Source organism: Rhopalosiphum padi, chromosome 2 (assembly GCF_020882245.1).
Source record: "Rhopalosiphum padi isolate XX-2018 chromosome 2, ASM2088224v1, whole genome shotgun sequence".
NCBI lineage: Eukaryota > Metazoa > Arthropoda > Insecta > Hemiptera > Aphididae > Rhopalosiphum > Rhopalosiphum padi.
The window spans coordinates 56,481,252-56,500,886 of NC_083598.1; the positions used below are offsets into that span (position 1 = coordinate 56,481,252).

Genomic DNA, 19,635 nt, shown 5'->3' on the forward strand with positions numbered 1-19,635 from the left:
GTTGAATTGTTTTGTTTTTATAATATTTTAATTATTAATTGACCTCTAGTGTACATATTTGTTGTAATAGTTACAATATAGAGATATTATCATATCACTTTTTTGTAAATCAAAATTATTTATAAGGTGCTTTAAATCATCAATTGATTATCGAGAGAGTCCATTTTTTTTTCAGTATATCCGTATATTAATTAGAGAAAATAGTTTTACAATTGAGCTTAACTCTATGGCCAATACATAAGTATAATATAAAGTACACTAAAACAATTAACAAGCCCGAACATTATACACAATTATGTTATATTAATAAAAAAAAAATAATAATAATAATAATAATTATAAATTATAACAATGTAGAATAATTAATATTTATCACAAGCCTGATAATAGTAAAGTTACATCGAAGCAACCGAAAAAAACAAGACGCAGATTAGGAAGGCATATTGTTCATAAACGCGTCCGGAGAATAACTTAAAATTTTAAATATATTTTTAAGACGTGCTTGAAACGTTTCAAGAGTACAACTAGTTAAAATTGAATACAATGCACAGTAAAATTGTCTCGTGTTGGTCATATACATTTTATGATTGAACAATCAAACATTAAGAGCGATGTCTAATAATTTGGACCAATAAGTTGTTACTACATTTTTTGCGGTATAGATACACCGGGTACTCGGATTTATAGCTAAACATTCCCCGTTTAATAAGTGATTTATTAAACTAGTTTTTGAAATATTCATTACTTGTAACAATACAATGCAATTTTTAGTTTACTTTTGCAAATTTTATGTAAATTAACTGTTTATTGTTAATGTTAATGACATTACGGAAAAACGTGTTTTGCATACACGAAAAATGTAATTTAACATACGATTCGAATTAATAGTAATATCACGTCACTATATTATTGATTACTAATAATACATATTATTACATGATATATTGCTGTGTATTTACGATACGAAAACCAAAAGTATATCATTATTTTATGAAACTGTAATAATATCATAAAAACTATTATTGTTACAATAGATTTCAATTTTTATCTTCATTAGCGTACCTACTTCTAATAATAATAATTATGATAGTAATAACATTGTATTCAAATACGAAAGAAGTCTTACGATAATGATAAAATATTATATAATATAATTTACAAAAATAGGCTCGCGCCGTCGTCGCTGTTTCGATGCCGCAAATCGTTAAAAATAGGATTTTTTTTGTTCTTTCACTTTGTTTACATTACAACGTTAAATACCGGCGCGCACTTGCCGCACTAAATCAACAACAGAAAAACCGGTAAGTAATAACTGCTAGAGCGGCCCACGTATGTACAAAACCGCATCAATCGTCGTCCGACCTCTGCCGGATGTGCAGGATGAGCGGTACCGTCCTGGTCTTGATCACCGGAATCGGCTGCTTGCCCTGGTAATACGGTTGGTGGTGCCCGGCCACCGCGGGCCGGTACACGTACCTCCAAGTCTGTGTCTGTCCGATGGGCGGCGGTCGCATCACCAGCAGGTTCTTCAGGTCCTGTCGGCTGGTCAACTTGCGGCCGTGCTTGCTCCGGTTTGGTTTGACCGCGGGGTTCCTGTGCTTGAGCACCTGCTGCGGCTGATAGTGGTTGTGGTGCGCCGCCTGTTTGCTCGCAGCCGTCGACGACGCGCTCGTCACGTGGTTCTTGTTGCTGTAGTCCTTGGACAGGTCGTCGGTCTCATGTACCTGAAACGAAAAACGCCGTTTATTATTACAACAGCAGCAGGTTGCGGGTTGTCGTGAGATACCGACGACAGTTTCTTCGTCGTCACCCACTCAGATTTTCGAATTCAATCTATGGTTTTTCGGTAGTCTTATCGTACTAGTAAGACCAGTGTGTAAATAAAAACGCCGCGGTGCCCGTAAATGTAGGCAATACATGTTACGTTCGTGAACAGCAGACACGGACACACGATAACGAGTTATACACGAGTCATCGGTAACATCTTTGGCGAAGTTTTCAGACATGTTAAACGTAATTTCGATCGTTTTCGACATAATATCTATTACGGCCGTATTATTTCACAAGATATTGTGTTGTTCGGCATACTTATTGATTTCTGTTAAAACGTTGTCGAAAACTAACTAAAATAAATCTGTCGGTTTTTTTTGCACACGTCCACAAATACGTAGCTCCATCGACCCACTTATGTATAAAATAATAATCGATGCGAACCCCCGAGTCTATTCTTCCTCCCACAATCCTATCACGTTAATTATAATAGGTATTCGTAAACGTAATGCGTGTCGAGCAAACAGCGTTTATTTCAATTTAAACGACCAACAAATGAAGACAATTTATATTTTATTTTCATTCTGTAGAAACCGGACAAGTTGATTGCGATTGTCCACGTCCTTTTACCATTAGCTTTAGATTTTTAACAATACTGTTTATTGAAAATTGTAAAGCAAAAGTTGATAGTAAAATATATCGTTTTTCAAGAATTAGACATGACATTATTCTATCCTTACACGGCCACCGAAATGTTTTTGATAACAATTATCGTACCGCAGTAAAGTCGATGTCTAATAAATCAGATAACAGTGTTCAAAGCGTTGTTAAAGTCGTTGACAATTTTAATCGTGATGAGCTCAAATTGACGAAAAATCTTTTAAAATACCAAACCAATGTATTATAGACAGTATAACTATACTATAACTGTATATAACTATAATTTTTAGTTATAACTTGTAATACCTATTTCAAAAGAATCTATCGCGCAGAAAATATCATAAATCATATAAATTCTCATAATATTTTAGTACATCATAATACTATATCACGCAATAGTCTACGTGTATGATATAACTATACCTACATTATAATGCTGATCGAATAATGATAAAGTAAAATCGATATTGTCAACAGAAATCAAGGAAAATAGAATTCATCTCGATTCGTGATAGTGGCCGACAGTGATTCCCGTTTTGTGTTATGAATTGAATTACACTACTGCAGTTAATGCAGTGCGATAGCCGAACCAGTGGGCGGGGGGAGGGGGTCGAAGTTAATTTAACGGAAATAAACATAAAAATCACACACCTGGTATTGATGCGGTTCTTCGGGCACAGAGTTGGACGGGGCCTCGTAGTCGTGATTGTGATTATTGTCGATCCCGTTGCCGTAATGATCGTGCAAGTCCTGGTGTAGGTGTTGAACGGTGTCGTCGGTTATCGTATAGTACGACGTCTCGCCCGAGTGTCCGTTAAAGTTACCGTGGTCGTGGTCACCGGTCACGCCCGCCGTGGCGGACACGGGACTTTCACCTGTACCACCGGAACCAGAAGTGCCTGGCTGGCTCGACCCGCCAGCGGCAGCCACGTCGCCGACGTGGAACTCCGACGACGTGTCCACCGAGTTCTGGACCGGCGACGCCAGTGACGGCCCGTCGTCGACAGTCGTGTGATAGTTTTTCACTTCGGAGTAACCAGCCGAGTGCATGATCGGCACGTAAATATGTGGAATCAGGTGCAGGTGAATCATGTGGTTGTGTTTCTTGGCGATTCCAGCGCCCACGACACCAGTGCCGCCGCCGTTCCCGACGTTGACACCGCCCCCGTAACCACCGCCGCCGACACCTCCGCCGCTGTAGCTAATGCCGCCGCCACTAAACCCGCCGCTATCGAGTTCGGTGGATATGTGTTCGGACGACGGTGTCTGCGGCGATCTCAAGTGGTTATCCACGTGGTCGCCTACCAAGTTCCGGTACTGAGCGTCTACCTCTTCGTGGAACGCTTCGTGTTCGGGGAATTCGGTCTTGAGGATTTGCGACGGTTTGAACAGCGGTCTCCACGGACCTGCGGAAAAAACAAATTCGTAGTATAATAATTTGGCGAATTTAAAACTTAAAAATCGCAAATGATAAAGATATTATTATCACATCGTACGTGCAGAGTACACTTCTATCGTTTGCTCTGCTAGGAAGTCAAAGTTACATTGTTATTTGTTTGGGATACGATTACACTTGGACGAAACACTTCCAAAGGAGATTGTTAATTATTCAGAAATATCTAAGTTAGTACAAGATTTATCACGAAGTGTATAATTTATAATGTATAGCTACTATAATCAATTAAAATCGGCAAGATAAATTCAATGTAATTAATCGCAAATAGTAGTCGTACAAATATACAATACTAGATACACAGTAATATTATGGTTCTTAAAACTGAATTATTCATGTACTGCAATATAAGTACACATGGCAGGTCATTCGATATGACCAAGTGGTAGTAGTGGTACTATAATTAGATAGTAATTATACATGCCTATACCTCAATAAAACAACATGCTTAATCATATAAATAGACGGAGTAGTCGATATATGCTATATGCTATAAAATAGAATAAAAATCAATTAGGCGATATATCTACCTAGCCGTTACACAATAGTAACAATTTGAGTAATGAGTATAGAAATAATAATATTATTTAAGGAAAAATATTAAAAATGCAATACTTTCGATAATATTATTTCCGTTTGATTTCTAAACATTAAATACAACAATTATTGTAGTTTTAGAGCTTTTATAGTTTAGCGTGAAAATCGAAATAATCCACCTCATCGGATTGAATACAATGAATGGTATACCTAGCTAGAAGTAACCGACCGCAATGAAATTAAACCGTAGGAAAGTTAATGTACATGACTTCAATCGCATTTTTCGTAGGATAATCAATGTTTTCTATACAGACACTAGACAGTAGTGCAAATGACATGATTCAAGACTTTGAGACTACCGCGAATCGAAACAAACACGTACCTATCTCGGATGAAGTATACACGATTTTTGCTATAAATTGCAGTCGAACGAATCGTCAAACGATCTGCTGTACGTGTTATTGGGATTGATAGCAAAAAAAAAAAAAACAATATATTATTGTATTATTATCTATATAAAGTACCACACACAGTATGCTTCGAAAATAATATATATAATTACGTATTATTAAATAAAAAGAAAATTGTTAAGAAACGAGCATAAAATAAAAATAAAATAAAAAATGACCAGTCACGAAACAATATGATTATAAAAACTACAGTATATATTATTATTATATCATATTTAAAATTTTATTTTTATTATTAATATGGCATTTTGAAAACGAGACATTAAGTGGGATATAGATATCATAATCATTATTATATTATAAAATACGTTTATAATATTAAACTTGAATGGTTTAATAGTTTAATACTTAGCATTTTGAAAAATTAGATAATTTTCATAAATGTGTTTATATTGTTTATAGGTACTTACTTTGTATTGACAACATTTTGAGATTTAAAATGTTCTGTAAAATTGTTAAAAAAAAAAATACAAGCAAATAATAGTAACCGCTTATTGAGTTTGTCACTGTAATGTATCATGTGTATTAAATTTGAATTCAATTATAAATCATTACATATTTGCATAATATGAAAAACAGCCCTGAGCTAAAACAGTCTGTCAGCCTACATTTTTCTAAATATATTTTATGAGATTATTCTAATGTTATTATAGTAATTTTTATTTTCATATTAAAGTAATACAGTAGGTTGAATTAATATTTTACAAAAACATTGTATTTATCATAATATTAATATTTAATTATTATTATATAATATTATATTTATAATCAATTAATTTTAATGTATTGAAAATATCACTGTGTATATATAAACGACAATAATATAGGTAAAAGTTTCAAATCCCCGGAAAAAATATTTTAAAATTACAGTTCAAATGTCCAATTTTGTCCTACAAATTTGAACTTCTCAAATATCTATATATTCAAATGTTTTTTAATAACTCAAAATATTTTGAAAATCATACCTTGAATAGAAAATTATAAAATAAAAATGAAGTTAAAATGAAGTTAAAATGGCAAGTACTTATCTATGGTTATACATTTTTCAAGTATAACAAAAACAATTTGTTTAAAAATTAGGTTTTCGTAAAAAATCTATTTTTTCTAATTTTTGTTTTTCCAATAATTAACATAAGTACTGGAAATTTTTAATTTTTACCTTCCAAGATTAATTTTTTGATAAAAAAAATATTTAAGTTAAAAATCAAATAATTTTATCTACTATTCATAAAAAATAACACACACATCATTGTAAAATCAATACATTCATCGCCAAGCGTAGAATCTAAAATTAATTAGTATTACTAAGCGGAATTCAAGTTTTTAATATTATCAAATACATTACCACGTCCTAAATAATTGTAGTATTTTTACTTTTAGAATTTTACTATTTAAATTGACTAATATGTATGATGAATATTAAAAATTAAAATTATATTTATATTTTATTAATTGTAATGTCAATTAATAACTAATTACATAATAAAAAATTATTTCTCATATTTTGAGAATTGATTAGTATATTTAAAATTAAAAAGATATGCAAGTTATTATTAGCAGTCGAGTAGTTCACTATTATGGGTGTGTTAAATTTAAATTCAATGATATATAGCTCAGAATCTAAAAAAAATGTCAGTAGGATATCATTATATCATGATACAACTTCATGATTTTATAATATTTTTTAAAATGTATAAATATAAATCCAGTATAGTTATTAGTTTATTACTTATTACTTATTAGTTACTAGATAATTTATGTAATTACTTATACACACCGGAATAACTAGTTTTTTGATTGAAATTACCTACATTTATTATTTTTGATTATTTGTTGAATGGTTTTATTGGTACTAACAGTATTAAATTCTTAATAATACCTAACTAGGAAACTAATTTATTTTTTCACATGAAAAATCTTCAATTACATTTCATGAATCCAATTTATAATCTTAGAAACAAAATAATTTAAGTATTTTAAATTGTACTTGAAGAAAAATAAACATCGTTATGCTAAAAAAAAATTAATAAAATTAAAATTAAAAAAAAACCGTTTTTATAAAAATTAGATTTTTCAATTTTATAATAGATCATATTATTTCATGTGGTGTTTAATTTTCAAAGGCAAAAAGTATTTCAAAAGCTTTATCTGATAAGATAAAAAAATCAAAATTGCGAATTCGCACAAATATTGATTAGAGTGAAATGCCAAAATTCATTGTAGATCAATATAGGTATTAAAAAAAAAAAAACTCAATTGAAAATTAAAAAAAAAAAATAATAAATAAACCGTGACCGTGACATTGACGTTATAATTTGTTATACATGTGTGCCGTTCTTGCCCAGTGGACGCGTGCGTGTGACGTCTTCTTTTTATTGTTACCTATACTCGTATACCGTCAGACGTATATATAATAAACAGATAGTCATATAATGTGAATTCGATTTGAAATCGTTTCTGTGGAAGGTCACCAACTAATATTTACGTATTTTGTTGTCAAACTTTCGCCAAACGTACAAGTGCAGCGCGCATTCATAGCTATAGGTGGGTACCTATACAGTATAATACATTAATAAAATACATACATGCTATTTATATATATCTATGTCAGTATATGTCCTATACATTCTGTGGTCTGGACCTGCGAAAGCAGAACACACGCACATGCATACCCGTGACACGTAAATATTATACGCCTTTGCGTGTGGGTTATTGGGTGGGTGGGTAGTGTGGGGTGGGGTAGGTTGACGACGGTTACGATGCGACCACGACCGCGGTAACGCGATATTGCTCGATCGATGTTTTCGACCGTATATCCTCGACTATAAATAATAATAGTAATAACAGTAATAATATTATACGTATATTATATAGGTACACTGCAGCCGACTGCCTGCCAGTGCTCGCGGTTTATTACGCGTACGTGTAGTTTGCGGTCGCGTTAAATTACTATACGTACGTACCCATCTGTACATATCACACATATTTATATTTTATAGCTCCGATCCACTACGATCTATACTAACCACTACGACCGCTGTTTGTTTTTTCACTACGTCGGACGCGTATTGTTTACTGCGGCGACACGCTTGCGGTATTTATGCGTTATAACTCATAAGTCATAAGAATAAATGTAGGTACATATATAAATAAACTAGGTGACAGGCCGCCGTGGGTCCGTTACAAGTTGCGACCTTACAAGGTACACTCTACCCGTTCTCATCTGTCGACGGTTTTATAGTATATACTACACTAGTAAAGTAAATACCTATTAAATATAACATTACCTATGTATAAAGTTCCGTGTGTCGTCGTATACGCGCAATAATAGTTCCTTTCAAAAATCTGACAGGGAAAATGTTTTCTGACACGACACGTATATGTTTTACAAATGGGAACTTACCGACTGCCTGAAAACACGATTACATTTTATACAATATTTTTATTTTTATATCAATATTAATACTGTATCAGTACAACAACGTGAACGTCGTCGAAATCACGCGATGTCGCGATTGATATATATATTTTTTTTTATGAAAATAGAATTAGAATTTTAATGAAACTGAATATTTCTTTGCGGTTTTAAATTGTTTCAATGGACCTACTAATATATCTACCTAAATACCGTCCAATATACAGAATGTTTAATCGTGTTTGTTGTCCTAAAAAAATATTATTTCCGTTAGGTTAGATCGGACTTTAAAATATGATTTCAGATAATGATTACTGTATTCTCAGCATTTCTGCCGTTGTTATAATTTATATTTTTATTTTTCTGGTTCGCTTTAATTCAGGTTAGGTAATTTTAAGTAACTAATTTTTGAACTATTTTATGTAAATTTTATAAAATATAAAGTACCTAATAACAACTGTTAATTATATTCAATAAATTAGGTTATAATTGTAAACATTAAACAGGTATTTGGTTGATTAGTAGGTACCCTACCTACCTATATATAATTTAATAGAATAGGTCGTAAGTATGAAAATAGACTTGTACATGATACATATTATATTATATTATATTTTTATAGATCAAATCAATTCAAATGAGCAATGAACATTGAACACGTAAAACAACAAGCACAAATTGTAATGGAAAATTGAAAAAAATACTGTTTCCATAAAATTATAGTAAAACAACGCGCTTAGAAAATGTGCAATATTTGTAGTTGTTATAGACTTAAATTATGTTATGTATATTCCTACTCTTTAGAGAGAAATATACATATTGCATATAGTCATGCATATTATGATAGGTAAATAAAGTATTAATGTTGGCGAGATAATAATGACGTAGTATATCTGCTATCTCCTATAATTATAGGAATCGTTTTCGTTATATTTATAAACAGTATAAAACTCTGTAGATTTGTTGTCAATTTTAATTATAATTTCTACAATATTATACTCTTAGTTTTATCTGTATCTGCAGTCTGCATCCACGGTCTATTTGCTATATTGTTTGCACATTTAAAAGTTCTACAAATACTTCATATAGCTTCATAGCCGCTATGAAAACTTTTTTACCACAGCCCGTAGATACTTGGCCAACCTAACCTAACCTATACCTATACAATTTAACGAAAAAAATGTAATATTGTATTACCTATACTATGTTCGTGATAATCTGTGATCTGAAACATTTTACGCGCTCTCATTCAAACGTTAAGTACGTGTATGCAGTATGTGTCTAGTATCCTGTATCCACATAACATCATAATATATTATTATAATTTATATTTTATATGCATCGGTGCATGATACAACTATAGGTGGGATGATCGACCGAGATCCAATATGCATATTTTACACCTACATAGTAGAAAAATAATAAAAGTAAAAAATAGCTGCACACGGATCTAGCCATTATACAACGAATAAGGTCGATTTCCGATCTATGGTATTTTGGGTCAATTAGACCCAATGGTAAGGTTAAGTTTTGCTGTTCGTTAAATTTCATAAAATAAAATAAATATAAAAAATATAATAAAAATCGTAACAGTAAGTAATTTTGTTAAATTCATATGTGTCTAATACAATATTATAAAGTATATATTGATATTTAATATTGAATTAAAGAAGTATTTTCAAATATTTACTTAAAATGTTTTTACTGATGGGTTATATTAGATATTATTATAAGCAAATTTACTGATTGGAATAGTTAAAAAAATAAACCTTAAATCGCTAAAATTGTAAAAATGTTTTATATAGGTTTAGAAACAAAATCATATGATGCCAAAAAAAATAATTTTAATAAAATGTACCTACATATACTATATATAAAGTAATAATATAATACCCTCAAATCGTACACATATAAATCATTTTTGCAGTGATAAAACCAAAATAGTATCTACATTTTCTATATTATTGATAAAAGTAATCTCTATATATTACTCAAAGATACTTAGATACTACTCTCTTTATATATTTCTCAAATGTTTGTAATTTATAAAGATTTTTACGTATTGGTTGGTTAATAAAATATGAAAAAGACTATAAACAAATTAAATTTGTCCAAGATAATTTGTTGTGTAGTAGATATAGAAATAATTATAATTCAAAGCAAATATGTCTAAAACGTGATATTTTTTTATAATTCATTCATCGGTTAAAGAAAAAAATGTGACGTTCGTGCAAACTTGTAAAACAATAAATAAAAGCATTATTAAATATGATTAATCGAATTGTAATTAAATAATAAATAGCGCTATAACTGTTAAATGTGAATAAAACAAATTGACAGTAGCCTAAAGTGTAGATCGATACATATATCGGGTATCGAAAAATCCATTAGAGCATTAAAAATATTAGTTACATAAATCATAATATGATTAATAATTTAGAAGATGTTGATAATGGAGAAAAGTCCGGTAAATATCCGGTTAGGTTAGGAAAAATATATATTATAGAGAATGTAAATAGCCAGGATCTTGCTGAGCACCATTTATACACGCGTATATTAATAATAGTGTGAAAACTGCATCGTTTTGCACTTCCGAATTTGAAAGTAGGTACTAGGTATACTAGATACATTTTTTACATTTACGAAAAAGTTGGCCGAGAGATTCGGCACATCCGGGTGATTTGAAAATATTAGTCTATCAACATTTTTTATTTTTTCATACACAGATTGACAGATCTACTTAATACAATTTAATTTTATAATTATTAAAATTTTGATTTTAGGCTGGACGTGGTGATGAATTGAATGATGTTAGTGATTAACTGAGAGTAGTTTTTAAATATTTTGGCTATTGCTTCGGGAAAGTTGTATTTTATTTTGATGTTGATATATTATATTTAGCATTTTGTAAATATGTGTTTTGTAGGAGAATTTCCAGATGTCTATGTTATGTTTTGTCTCATTTAATTTAGTGTAAAGTACTGTCCATTGGTGATGCCATTTGTTTATGATAAGTTTTTAAGACACTGATAGTGGACATTTTTAATTAGATTTTTAGTAACTCTATTCTTAAAGAAAAAGGAGGCGGGCGTCTTTGATGAATCATCCTATACATGGGCAATTCAGTAAATACACAACCATATCATATAATAGTATACCGATTTTTCTCGTTTTCTATGCATATATTAGCTAACTGTATAGACCAATATAAAATACAAAATATCGGTTGCTGTTTACTCTTCATCAAGTGCGTTTATATTACAAATATATCCACACTATACAATTATTAACACTGTATATATGCATGTGGGACCTACGTGCATTATAATATAGCCATATAGGTACCTCCTTTATAATATTATAATATTTTGCGGCACGATATTTTCGTAAGTATACTGCAGTTATGAAAAAAAAAATTAGGAAGAATGATTTTGATTAAACACTATACCGCGTGAGAAGGTTAAAAACGCGTTTTGCGTTCCGGAAGAGCTGATTACTCGTTTATAATCATAATATAGCGCATATAGACATAAATACATGTTATATTATATACTATATAATGTTTATAGTATATAGCCATATATGTACTGTCGCTACACCAACGAAATTATTATAGGTTACTCGATAATACTATTATGAGGTATAATTGGTCATCTGCTGAATATAATACAATACGTACACTATATTATAATGTAAAATATCATGTATTATGTGTTTCCATATGATAAATTCTTTTTTTAAATGCACTTACATTCACAATATACAGGTATAATATACAATAACACGCGTAGTAAATATTGAGAGTTAGGTATTCGAACTTTTAAAATTCAGTTTTTATAATGATTCGTATTATAATTATTTATATTTTTTGAAATACCACGACCTTAGGCTATCACGAAGCTTAAAAGAATTATTTTGTACAAAACAAAAATAATATCTAAAACAATTTCGTGAACTACAGCACGTTGCAAGACGTAATAATGAATTGATACGGATTAAAAACGAGTTAAAAATATTATTGTTGTATAATAAAACGATTCGCTAAATTAAAAACTCTAGGCAAGTTTCGACAAAATGGTCAATTGTTTTTCAAGAATTGCAATCATTAAATCGAAATTGTATAAAACGCGTAAACTCTCATTTTTTTCTGTCAAATCCCAATTGAGAATTTGGACGGAACACAAAAAATATAAGTCTACGTCTATAATAACAGCAATTTCCGAAATCTTATAAATCATATAATATTATATTATAACATACCTATACCTCCGATACTTTCAAAATGAATATAAATATATATATATTTACCTAAACAGTAATTTTTTTTCTTTTAGATACAGATAAAAAACTCAATTGTTATAGGTACCTACACAGTACAAGGAAACCATTTTTTTTTCAATAAATCCTGATTAAATAATATTGACGGTTCTAGGATAATAATTCAATATTGAGAGACAAATATAATAACAGTTGAGTTCGTAGATATTCAATACGACTATTGGACAATAATTTAGTTAACATCGGTACACGATAAAAATTGTAATAATACGTTTAAAATTTTAATGTAATTATTTATCATTGCAGTCATAAAAATATTCTGAACGATTCACATTGTTTTACTATAGCTATATTATAATATTAAGATGTTCTTTAGACGTCTCGTTAGATATTCATAAAAAACTCAATCGTTAAGATATCTTAAATATTAATTGAATATAGTATTTAATAATTTGATAAAACCGATAAAAGAGTGACCTTTCATAGTTGTAAAATAAAGTCTTATAACTTAATAACTAATAACTAAAACTACAAATTCTAAAAGTTGACCATACAGTTATCAAATTGGTATCAAAATCATTATATAATCTTTAATTTAGATACTATAAATACACTAAACCAATAAAAAACAATTTTCTCCTTATTATAAGATATCAATATTTTAAAATTTATTAATATTATCTCTATACCTATATAATTTAATTAAATAGACGTTCTCATACCTAATAATTTAGATTTAAGTTTGATCCTCCTTTTTTAGACATATCGTTATATTTTATATCGGATAAAGCAATAATTAATAATATAGATAACTATTCTCTTTCTCTTTTTTCTTAAAATTTTCGACATGGTTCAATTTATGGACGGATCTATAGAGAGTAGAGACTGACAGACCGCAACGATGATTCTCATCGGCGTGCACGGGATAACTTTTATTTTAAACGTTTCAATAACGTATTTACATCATATTAAATTAATCGAATACACCAAGAGCCTCGAAGAAAAACAAAAGAAATACCTATTATTCCGTTTAAATTATTATAATACATATTATTATGATGATGACCCTCACAGCAGCTACTGTTGCGCGCGAATACACGTCAACGTCTTTTATGTGTATAATATTATCATATTATACTCCATTACTTTGCGTTCCTGAAGCTTATGCGAATGGTTTTCATTTATGCTATTTTTTTCTTACTATTTACTTGATTTTTTTTAGTTTCAGTCTGCAACGCTTATCTTGTTACATACATTCAGCAATCGACGGCGGTCGATAAATGTGTAACAAAAAAAAACTATAATGCATATCAATACGTCATATAAATTATAAACGCACTTGTAAATTTAATATATATATATATATATAAACAGTATATTTAGCATGTAAGTACATACTTTATACATTTATACATATATATATATATAAGTACGATTGGCTTCGTTTTGTCGTGTGTCTATGTATTTTTAAAATATCAAGCCATATTTAATAGTTGTGTATTAAATACGCACCGCAGACCTGTAACCTGTAGATTAGTATATAATAATGTATATTTGCGTGCATATTAAAAACACATTGATAATATATATATATATATATATATATATATATGTGTGTGTGTGTGTGTGTGTGTGTGTGTGTGTGTGTGTGTGTGTGTGTGTGTGTGTGTGTGTGTGTGTGTGTGTGTGTGTGTGTGTATGTATGTACCTATGATAAGTACTATATATAGTCGTATTAATATCATAACTGTCATTTCAACGTTGTATTTCGTGCGATTCAATTCCGCCGTGTATATCTACTATTATAGTATTATACGACGTTACCCACGCGAGTTTCAAAGCCGTTTTTCATTTAACGCCAAACACGTCGCACACCGCACGTATTATACAGGCGTTAATGTAATATATTATCGTCGATCTGCAATCTATCCGATCATTATTTTCAGTCAGAAATATCCGTTCGAACTGTGCACTTACTTTTTTTTTTACAGACGCTAAAACGCGCATAATAGGCAAGTATTCATAATTTACAATTTAATATTTATATTTATAGCCACACTGTACCGTTTACTCGTTTGTCCGTCGGAATTAGCGGTTTGGTATTATGTTTGTTAGAAAAAAAAATCATTCAGTCATCAAAACAACACCACTTTATGACACATCGTGATTTACACGTATATATATTATATTATGCTTTACGCGTGCAGACCTAAGCAATTGGGTTAAACGAATACCTACTCAACATATTCAATCCGACACAATCGAATGAATGTATTTTGATCATCACCAAATTTCTGGTCCAATTCACTGTCGTTAATATAATATTTGCTTATACCTGGATAATTTAATATCATTTACTCCGGCCGGCTCTTAGGCTAATCTCGTCTGTAATAATAGTATGACATTCAATGATGATATGACTCGGACACATGCATCATACGTACATACTCAAGAGTACCATAGCACCCCGCATGAAGGGCAAATATAAGTGGCCTTTACTACCAATAAAATAAAAGATATCCATTATTATGTATAGTTTCCTAAGTTATAATTCATATGATCAAGATACGTCGATTTTGATATACCAAAATACCTGATCTAAATATACTTATGCTAATTTTGCCTTTAAATTTTGATCCTATTCCTGCAGATGATGGGATCTTATTCTGTGGACGCGCTTGCATACACACTATACAATTATGGTACACACCTATATAGTCATTATTTTATGTATTTACGAGTATACTGTAGTGCAAAAAAAAATACAAAGTTCCTCTAGACGATAAGCGCTTTGCTGTTTTAAACAGGTCAAATCCTCTACATAATAATATAATACACCCCTCCTGCCACCAACGCACACGCATCCGTCCCCCGAAGCGACAATCTTACGCGGGTGTTGGTCAAAGTCTTGTCTCAAAATATTCAAACGAATAACGTTCGTGCAGATCATTATAATCCGTATTCTTGGTAGGTTTACTGAATGCACGTCATATTTTACCACCAATATCGATAAACCCAAACTTTCACTGTACACGTCCTTTATACAGGAATAATAATATAATTTATTATAAATTATAATAATTTGTTAGTATAATAATATAATACTCGCAGTATCAAAGCGTATAGGTGAATGTAATAATATAATATGTATATATATATAATATGTTTTAATATCTATTTATGTAAATGAGTAATTCGATATATATAATTTGTACGTTGATAAACAATCCATTTAGTGACTCTAGAATAGCACTGTATAAAGTTTTACGAAACCGCAATGTATTAATACCTACTCCAGCAGTCTGAACGCGTCATCTTATTAACAATATTAACTGACAACGCGCACGGGCCGATGACTGCCTTTATTCGTACAATAATATTATCAAGCAAATATTTGAATATGTTTAACATGCTTATGATATATAACATAAATATACATATTATATAATTTCAAATGTTCAACCAGAAACCAGAATAAAAGTTAAACGTTTCAAAACAATATTGAGTTCTGACTCCTGATGGTAGCAAACAATGTACGATAGTTACACAAAATATCGAAAATTATCAATAAATAGAAAAAATAATCAAAAAAATGTAATTAAATTTGAGTAACTCTTAATAATATACGAATAGTATTAATATTTTCTTCGCTTTTATTGAAAATTAAACTTAAACAAACATTACTTTCTCGTTTCTTGTTGATAATAATATTATACAGTACTAATAATATTCTTTATACTTGAACTCGAAAATCAGTATAACTGATCCCGTATAAAAAATATTAATTTCTGAACTAATTTGTCATACAATGAATTTTGTTTGTTTTATTGAGAACTCGAAAATAATTGGACAGTTTACGTGATTAATTAAGTCAAAACTAATAACTAATATTCTCTGACAAATATTTCAATAATGATTTATTACTATAGCAGTAAACACGAAGAATGTTTCTTGTGTTTAGAAAAATTCGTTCTCTCCAACGGCTCGGAGCATGGATGACTTATTAGCACGGATAATATTACAATTCGCATAAAATATTTACTCCAAATGGCCATTTCTAACCGGTTTAAGCAAGCATCGAAGCATATATGTATCAATTAAACGTACTGATTTTTATTTTTCAAATGTGCGATCACCCTATACAGTCTAGAGTCTAGACTTCACCACACCCAGTTTGTACTCACCCTGTCCGTTACAATCACAAATGGCCATTGCGTGCGCGTGCTTCCGCCCATGATGATCTTCGCGGATCTGGACCCGAGCACCGTATCCATTGCCTTTTGACATGGATATCCGAGACTGCGCTTTTATCCGCATAGTACTGTCATTGTTGTTGTGCATGACCCGTTTTTCGGCCTCGTGATTGGAACACTGCACGCCAGCCACTATCACTGCGGCCAGTACCTGTGTAATAAAAATTCATGAGAAGAGACTTTAACAACCGTCAAAAAACATGTCGAAACGCCCACGCCGTGCTAAACGGCGAAAACACGTCGTCATTAAATTAGTGTGCACGTTCAATTTTATTTTTAAGCATATTTTATAAGTTTTCTAAATCTTGTTCATTTTTAGTATATACAATATACGTACATATTAAACTGACAGTGCTATTAGTTTAAATATCGATTTTTGAGTCGTTTTCGTCTGTTTGACAGCTTTTATAATAAATACAGGCATACATCAGAATATAAAAGTAATAACTATAGTTATATACTATATAGTGTATACCTAAACTAGCCATAAGATATTCACATTTATTTTTTGGTAAAACCTATTCAGCGCGTTATTGGCCGGTGAAAACGTTTTATTTGACTACTTTGACCCAGAGAACCGGTTGATAATTTTGTGAGATCATTAATATTACCTTACATCCAATAATGACTATCTTCGTTCCCTTGAACATATTTTCAAACAAATAAATACAATTTTTTGTGTACATATTACTTTTAACGTTTTTTAAATATTATTTTTAAAAAAAAAAACGAAAATATTATGGCATAATTATATTTTACTGATATTCTATTCTCGTTTAAAACAAAAATGATTATGATGAAAGTATTTTCTGATGATATGTAGACATGTTAATAATTAAAAATTAATATAAAAATTAAATTTTAATATTGTAGTCATAATTAATTTAATTAAAACATATGTATGATAAAAAAAAATGTTAAAACAATATAATAATACAAATAATAATTAATAATTTAATATTATAACAAATTATGATGGCAGCAATAATTTAGAGCAAAATTTTTTAATTATACATGATGAGGAATTTTACGGTATTTGACATTTATACATAATATCATACATTTAGAACATAATGAATCTCTATCATCTATCTATATGTTTATGTGTAACTGAAATATTCGTTTAGCAATTTCATTTAAGATATCATTATCGAATTATGTTTACCACAGAAATGAATTACGCCTAAAAGATTGATCTATTGGTCTGACGCTTTCACAAAAACGAATTTTCATAATTATTAAATTAGTATAACATTAACCTAACCTAACTTCGTGGTCATTACGAAATTATAACATTATTCAACATTAGTAGGTATATAAAAGTACTCTTAAACATTAAGAACAGAGTATACTAAACTTTAACACATTAGTTTATTATTTAATCTTGAATCAAAGGCTAACACATAACTCATTCTCGTACATTACACATTGTAGTTTTTAACTTACTGTTATACTCAGTTTATAAATTATAATAGAATTTCAAATGAGACTGAATTTTCACAACGAGAAATAGTATACGCAAAACACAAAACACGGACCAGAGTATAGAGGCCGTGGCCGTTCGTACAGAATAAATTCGATTAGCAACGACACTATAAAAATACGAAGTATAAGATGAAATTTACGTCCTTGTAAAAAAAAAATCGATCTCAATAGTAATATAATATCGTGCCAGTGGCGGAAGAATATAAAAATGGAAATCACCCAGTAACACCATCGTGTTATTTTATAATAGATGTCATATTTTACATTCCATTTCGTTTGTCGTCTTCGTCTGACCGATTGGCTGACCGACCGACCAAGTTTCTATAGTTTACAGTGAGAGTCCCCCAGCAGTGTGTCGGGTTTGACAAATGAATTTTTACGTGCGATATTGTCCATTTTTATCATTGTGCCATCTGTCACAGACGGAATAAACGAAGAGCAGGAAAACCGACGAAGATGAGACGACGACGGAAAAAATAGAAAGTGGTACTCAATGATATTTTCACACACACACACACACATACACACATCAGTACGGTATAGCCCCAATTAATAATTAACTATATCTATAACAACGTGTAGAATACACACATTATATTATATGGATATAATATAATTTACAGACCACGATGGACTTTTCATTGCGATCTCCGCACCCATTGTCCGCATCCGGTTCTTCTCTAATGATAATAATATTAAATATAAACCAACTACATAATATATATATTCATGTATGTATAGATCCGTTCAAAGCACCCGTTCGTATCCAATTCAATTAACAGTTTTTTTTTGCATGCCACAATGTCACGACGACGTACAAACATAAATAGAAGCTGACAACTTGTAATCAATTCGAACGGTTTTATATCCGTTTAAATGTATGTGTATACGTATACGTTAAACACTCGCGCCAGCCTCGGCGATAGGGTTTAATAGAGAGCCAGGTGTACGACTATTATTATTATAATTTATAATATATTATCATTCGGTGACCAATCAACTCAATTCTCTGCCTCTTAATAACACCTCGCTCAACGTATGTCATATATATATATATATATACATATAAATCATATAATATATCGTACCTGTGTATATTATACGGATTGTTCGTTGTATTAGCCCAACACTACGTACCTATTCGCAATCTGTCTTCTTATCGCATGTCCACGTTGACAGTGAAGTGTGAGTTTCCATACATATATTTTGAAAACTTATAACAATTTGTTATTCATAATAATATATAGTTGATGACATTTGCCCTACATAATATATAACATGTATGATATCAAATGTCGACAAAAGTGTAATTAA

General features: G+C 30.5%; 1 protein-coding gene across 2 annotated transcripts in view; it reads right to left on the bottom strand.

The window, feature by feature from the left end:
• Window positions 1-1,204: 1,204 nt before the first annotated feature.
• LOC132919155 (uncharacterized) overlaps window positions 1,205-19,635 on the bottom strand; it is a 33,160-nt gene continuing 14,729 nt past the window's right edge. For both annotated transcript variants that reach the window (XM_060980503.1, XM_060980502.1), the window contains 3 exons: window positions 16,768-16,987; window positions 3,082-3,836; window positions 1,205-1,724 (listed from right to left, as the gene is read on the bottom strand). In XM_060980503.1, coding sequence (XP_060836486.1) covers window positions 1,347-1,724; window positions 3,082-3,836; window positions 16,768-16,987 — 1,353 coding nt within the window. In that variant the 3' untranslated portion in view covers window positions 1,205-1,346. The remainder of the gene's footprint in view (window positions 1,725-3,081; window positions 3,837-16,767; window positions 16,988-19,635) is intronic.